Source organism: Clupea harengus, chromosome 7 (genome assembly GCF_900700415.2).
Source record: "Clupea harengus chromosome 7, Ch_v2.0.2, whole genome shotgun sequence".
In the NCBI taxonomy this organism is placed as follows: Eukaryota; Metazoa; Chordata; class Actinopteri; order Clupeiformes; family Clupeidae; genus Clupea; species Clupea harengus.
In genome coordinates this window covers 17471324-17477938 of record NC_045158.1, presented here as the reverse complement: position 1 = coordinate 17477938, position 6615 = coordinate 17471324, and the positions used below count along the sequence as shown (strand labels likewise).

The 6615-nt window shown below is 48.5% G+C and overlaps 1 protein-coding gene across 1 annotated transcript; it reads left to right on the top strand.

Moving 5' to 3' along the window:
- Positions 1-4782: 4782 nt before the first annotated feature.
- LOC122132995 (GTPase IMAP family member 7-like) lies at positions 4783-6298 on the top strand. Its single transcript, XM_042708148.1, has 3 exons — positions 4783-5003; positions 5159-5185; positions 5300-6298. Exons 1-3 carry the CDS (start codon positions 4907-4909, stop codon positions 6277-6279), a joined length of 1104 nt encoding a protein of 367 aa, XP_042564082.1. The 5' UTR covers positions 4783-4906; the 3' UTR covers positions 6280-6298.
- Positions 6299-6615: the final 317 nt, after the last annotated feature.

Genomic DNA, 6615 nt, shown 5'->3' with positions numbered 1-6615 from the left:
CGAACAGGTCCACCTGCGCCTTGAAAAAACGCACCCAGATCTGACCTATCACTTGTGGGTGAAGGCACCAGTCTGCTGCTTGAGGATCGCCCCTCGATAACAGGTCCGCACCGTAGTTGAGGTGACCTGGTATATGAACTGCCCTGAGGGACAGGACGTGCCTCACTGCCCACAGGAGCAGGCGAGTCGCCCAATGGTGTAGTGACGGGGAGCGCACTCCGCCCTTGCGATTTATATACGCCAAGGTCGCAGTGTTGTCCGTCCTCACTAGTACATGCTGACCACTCAGCCTGGGCAGAAAGTGTTGTAGAGCTAGGACTACTGTTCGCAGCTCTAACACATTTATATGAGACGCGGCCTCTGTCACAGACCAGAGACCGTTCACGCCTCTCCCCTCGCAGACCGCTCCCCAGCCTTTGGTGGACGCGCACGCATGTCTTGATGGCATTTATCTGTTCTTGAGACAGCCTGACCTCCATGGAGGTGGAGTCTAAAATCATACCCAGAAAATGCGTACCGTATCTGAACCGTAGCGGCATGAGTGCTTTGTTTAACACACGTAGATCTAATATTGGCCGATAATTCCCGTCTCTTTTGGGTACGAGGAAGTAACGGCTGTAGAAGCCTGCATTTTCCCTCCACGGGAGGGACTCTGCTTATTGCCTCCTTTCTGAGCAGGGAGATTATCTCTCCCCGTAGGAAGTGATACTGTTCTCGCTGCACCACAGACTGTATCACTCCGCTGAATGGCAGAGGGGAACGGGCGAATTGCAGCACGTAACCCCTTGTGATCGTCTTTAGCACCCATGGTGACACTGCGCATGCGCGCCAACTCTCCACACAACCAGAGAGGTTGTGCTTTGAGTTGAATTTGTCGGGGACTAACCTGCTCATGGTCAATGAGTCTAAGCCTAGATCTACACCCACTCCGCCTAGGGAGGGAGACGAGATCTGGGGCTGCCCCCTCATGTTTTTGAAAAAAATGTGGGGGTGCGATTGCACTGTGTGCATCGCGGGGGGAGTTGCACAAGCATGCCTGGGCACTGCGCCATCTGGGACAGGAGTTAGGACACATGATTGTGGTGCTTGTGAAAACCTGCTTACCGTGCTGGACATGATTTCCACATGTGAGCGACGGGCTGATTTCTGTGGAGGCGGTGTGGACTCCACCGCTCCCCCCTGTGTGACGAGCGGCTGACTGTCATGATCAGGAAGCCTGAGGTCTCCCTCTGCCTCGCCCGCGGCGAGCGGAGTGCTGCCGCGGAGCCTGGGCTGCGCCCTGGGCAGGGCGCGCAGCTGGTCGTTGTGCTGCAGGCTGCGCTGGAGGGCGGAAGGGGTGTCTCTGCCAGCCTCGCCCGGTGGACACCTTTGCTGGAGGCGCTGGCGAGCGGAACCCGCTTCTCTTCTGGCCCGGTGCGGGTGTGGTGTGTCCTGAGGAGGACGTCTCACCCGTGCCACTAGAGCGAGGCATCCAAGCCTGGAATACCTCTCTGCTCTTCTGCTGTTCTTCAAACTTGGCAGCCATTGTGACCACTGCCTCCCCGAAGGCGCCCTGGACAGAGACCGGGGCGTCGAGGAGTGGTGCTTTTTCTCTGTCTGACAGCTTAGCCAGTGATAGCCACAGAGACCTCTGGGTAGCCACCGCGGCACCCATCACCCTCCCCAGTGCCTGTGACGTGCACCGAGTTAGTCTGAGCGACAGATCCGTCGCGCGACGGAGTTCTGCCACAGACGGGTGATCTTCCCCCAGCGACAAGGCAAGCTCAGTCAGGAGCTTTGCCTGGTAGCGCTGTAGCAATACAGCCGTATTGGTCGTGCAGGCAGCCTGCCCTGCAGCCAAGTAGGACTTCTCTGCCAGCTGAGCCTGGTGTCTGCCCACCCGCGTGGGCAGGAGAGGCTTCTGGCCAAGACGCATCGTGGGGGATGCGGGCGAGAGGTAGCCCCTCTCCTTAGCCATGTGGAGCTGCATGTAGGGCGCGAACCCCGGCACCGGGGCTCGGCCCGAGTAGGGTATCGCCCATGTCGCCTGCAGTTCCTCGTGCACCTCCTCGAAAAAGGGGATGCAGCTGGGAACTGACGCGGCGGAGCCAGCATAAAACTCCCCGTCCAGCAGCGAGGACCGCACACTGAGAGGGGGAGGGAGAGGGAGCCCGAGGCAGCTGGCTGCTCTCAGCGCAACCTCGTGGAGTTGCTGGCCCAGGAGCCGAGACGAGGTAGGAGGTGCCTCCACCCGCATCCTAACGTCATGGCTCGTCTGCATTGCTTCAGCGATTGAGCTGTGCTCATCGGAGAAATCTAGCAGACTATCATCATCCAGGCTGATGTCCAGCTCGAGTTCAGGCTGGACACCGCTTGGTTGAAGCTCCTCAGCCTCGCTGCCCGCAGCCCCAGGGCTGACAGGCGGCGGAGACGGGGAGAGACCCGGGGGCGGAGCTGCCGCTGCAAGGCGACTGCTCACGCTCACCAAGTCCAAGGCTGAAGACGCACTCATTCCTACGGGGGCCTTAGCCCCGGATGGAACCAGTGCAGTCTCCTCGGCGTCCTTGCGCTTCCAGAACGCAAGGCGCCTGGTAGCCTTAGCTAGCGGGAGGCTAGCACAGATGGAACAGACAGGGGCTTTGCCCGAAAGCGCGCCCTCTGCGTGGTCCCTGCCTAGGCAGGTCACGCACCGACGGTGGCGGTCGCCCTTGGGACGGACGTGACCGCAGTCGGGGTAGTGTCTGGCCATCTTTTTTTCAATCTGAAAGTAGAGAAGAATGTTAAACACAAGCACACTATCTGCAACGAACACGTTGTTAGCAAGCTAGCAGGCTAGTCAGAACTTAGCCAGCCAGGCAGCCAGGATAGCAGCCACTACTTTCAAAATGAAGTTGAGCCAATGAATTTTGTAGCGCCTTGAGCTAGTGAGGGTTAAGGAACCCAGATAACTCACCAACCCGTAGAGAGCGAAAGCACACAAAACTCTTTTGACTGTGGTAGAGCGTTTGAGATATGCTCGGAGATGTTCACTCCGTCTTGCGAAGTTTCAAAAGAGGCAGATCTGAGGGCGCGTAATGATATTATACTCCTGGGAGGCGGGCCCAGGAGCGCGCGCTGACAGATCTCGCGGCCTTTCAGGCGTGAATAGATAAATGCTTCGATTTGTACCCCAGGACTGACGTCATGTACCATACTGTTATATCGCAGTGAACTGCGATAAGGAACTAGTATGTGTGTGTGTGCGTAAGTGTGTGTGTGTGTGTGTGCGTATGTGTGGGTGTTTTGGCACTCCTGGGCACATGCCACAGTTAAGCTACCGTTGATTTGGTTTTGGTTTATTTAACTTCATGAAATAAGACGTAACATTATATAAATAAGATAACTGTGAGTCCCCCACAAAATAGATTTCTGTAGACAAGTTTAGTCTAGTGTGTTTCTTTTTCCAACTTATTTTGTTTTTGTTGTTGTATTGTTTTATTTGACCCATCTCTCTGATGCTATACATTATCAACATAAGATGTCAGGACTTTAAACTGTTGTTACATTTGCCATGCCACCATATTTATGGTTGATTGTCTGAGCAGAATTTAGACTTGTGTAAAAAGTATAGTGTTCTTGGCACTTTCAAACATTATGTTATACATCCTGTACTTACATTACAATCATAGTGACATTGAAATGAAGCAGAAATTGCACAATACTCCTGTACTTATCCAACATGAATCTTATCGTGATCGTCAACAGTGACTGTGAGAACAAAAGACACAATAATGAGAATCAGTTTGTGAGTCTACTCAAGATTTGTTTTTGCACATGTGAAAATGTGTATGAGAATAACAATAATAATATGTATCAGAATAATACAGATAAATACAGAATATATGAATTTATAAAATAAGAGGCTCATTAACTGGTATATATTCAGTTAGAATAGCATAAAATGTACAGAGGGGTCCAATTGTTGGAACCATCCCTAGATGAAAGGCTGGTTACCATCATATCTGCATAATTTGCATCTAATCTGCATATTTTACCTAATGTTTGTCAAGAAATCCACAGTTATACTGTAAAGGTAAATAAGTTAAATGCATTACTTAGTTAATTTACTACTTAAAATAAGACATTTCAACTAAATCAAAGTAAAATCAGTTAGTTTGCTATTTTCTTTTTTTTTATCACTTGTAAAATTAGGGATGAGAATGAACACATTTTAATAAAGGATTATTCCTGTTAGGCCCATTCTTTTGGGCAAAGCTGCACACATGCTTCAACTCTACTGCTCCTCTATGATTTTGCTGCTCTTAACTCTACAGTGTCAAAAGCTGGCGAGGGACTGAATCTTCTGCTCCTGGGGAAGAGTGGGGTTGGGAAGAGCTCATGTGGGAACACCATCCTGGGGAGCGAAGTCTTTCAGACCCGTCCGCCCTCCTCCTCTGATCCTGTCACTCTGAAACCACAAATCGCCCATGGAGTAGTCGGAAGCACAAATGTTGTTGTCATCGACACCCCAGACCTGTTTGACTCCCAGCTAACCTACAGGGAGCTACAGAAACAGATGGGCTCCATCGTCGCCCAGACATCTCCAGGGCCTTGTGTGTTCCTCTTGGTGCTTCCCCCAGTTGACGTTGGTCACAACCTTGAAGAGATGCTTGCACCTATCCGCAAGACTTTCGGAGAGAAGGCAGCAGAATCCACCATTGCTCTTATCACACACAGTGACCAGAGAGAAGGAGCTGTTGAGAATGTCCCAGAAGCAGTTAGGCAAAAAATTTTCTACATCACAAAAAATCAAGATAGCAAGCAGGTTAGACACCTTTTGTCGAAAATAGAAAGTCTGCTGGAGAAGAATGAGTGTTTCTATCTCAGCCAGACACTCAACACTGCACCAGCTGTTAGGGCAAAACCTCGAACAAAGTTTTTATATGAAATGGCTGAACACAGAGGGCAGAGACAAGAATCTGAGGAGAGACAGGAGCCAGAGACAGCAGAGACACCTCTTCGGTTTACAACAAAACTCAACAAATGTAAGGATTTAAACATTTTGGATAGGTTTGTGTTCTTGTGTTCTTAATTCTTCTCATATGAGTTAGCATAGGTAAGCTTACTTGAACAATGTATGGCATGTTGCAATGGTGAATTGTGTAAATGTTTTCTTGCATCTCTATCTCTCTCTCTGTAGGGCTTGAAAGAGAACAAAAACAGACAGGTACTGTATGACAAATTCAAGACCTGTTTAAGTCCTTAATCCCTGTTGTTCTAAGGATAAAGAATGTAAAATCAAAAAAATAAAACATAATTAAGCATCTTCCTTTCCTTCTAGTTGACTGTGTGAGGCTGGTCCTGATTGGGAAGACTGGAGTTGGAAAGAGTGCCACTGGAAACACCATTCTTGGAAAGAAAGAATTTAAATCATCTCCTTTAATGGTGTCTGTTACAACAAAATGTAAGAGAAAGACGGCAGTAATTGGTTCAAAAATGGTGCAGGTCATTGACACCCCAGGTCTGTTTGACACGACTGTCTCCAATGAGAAGATCAGAGACGAGATTGGGAAATGCATCACCATGTCCTCACCAGGGCCTCATGTGTTCCTGTTGCTGGTCTCTGTGGGACGCTTAACCCAAGAGGAGAGAGAGGCGGTGAAGATGATCCAGGAGATCTTTGGCGAGTACTCCAAAGCATACACAATTGTCGGTTTCACTAGAGGTGAGCTTCTGAGGGAAGAAGGCATTGGCATTAAGAAGTACATTGAAAAAAGCCCAGCTGTCTTGCAGGAACTGATTAAAGACTGTAGCGGTCGGTACCATGTCTTCTGCAATAAGGACAAAGACACACAGGCGCAACAGGTCATGTCTCTCCTGGAGAAGATTGATAGAATGATTCAGCAAAATGGAAGAAGCTTCTACACCACTGCCATGTTTGAAGAGACAGAAGAGAGGATTAAAGCAAGAGAGATGAGACTCTTACAGCAAAAACTGGAAGAACTGGAGCAAGCAAATAAAAATGAAGATGTCTCATTTTTAGTCAGTGAAATATCCAAGATCAAGGTGACTCTGGAGAAGAAGCTGAGGAACCTGCGTGGCGAAGCTGTCAAAGAGAGGGATGAAGACATGAAGAGACTTGAGGAGATACGAGCCAATCTGGAGAAGAACCATGAGAAGAAAATCAAGGAAATAGATGGCGAAGTCTTCACTGAGCTCGCTAGAAGTCGGGATAGTATTCGCAAGCAAGCTGAGAAAGCTGAGGCTAAAGCCATGGCTAAGAGCTTACAACACAACCAGCAGAAATGCACAATATCTTAAGAGTTGTCTGGTAGAATTCCCACAAATTATTAATTTGAATGACAACAATGAAAAGAAACGGTAGCAGTTTAACTTTTAAAATGACTATGAGATTATGCTCCAAAGAGAGTCAAAATAGTCTGAAAATAACCATGAATTCCATGTTATCTATGGAAAATCTACTTAAGCTTTAACCTACAACTGTATTCATCTTTTGAAGCCTAGGCTTACATTTATGTTGTTATGTATGGGAATGTTGGGTTTATGGGCTGATGATGAATATTAAATTCTTAGGTAATTTAATCACAAACCTGAATAACGATTTGTGTACTTTGTTTGATTTTCGTTTTTATAATA

What these genes read in the sequence shown, in the direction of transcription:
- LOC122132995 (XM_042708148.1), top strand. Translation starts at nt 4,907, where the DNA reads ATGGCTGAACACAGAGGGCAGAGACAAGAATCTGAGGAGAGACAGGAG. An exon ending in TACAACAAAACTCAACAAAT is followed by an intron (nt 5,004 to 5,158) that starts GTAAGGATTTAA and finishes CTCTCTCTGTAG; the next exon opens with GGCTTGAAAGAGAACAAAAA. An exon ending in AAGAGAACAAAAACAGACAG is followed by an intron (nt 5,186 to 5,299) that starts GTACTGTATGAC and finishes CTTTCCTTCTAG; the next exon opens with TTGACTGTGTGAGGCTGGTC.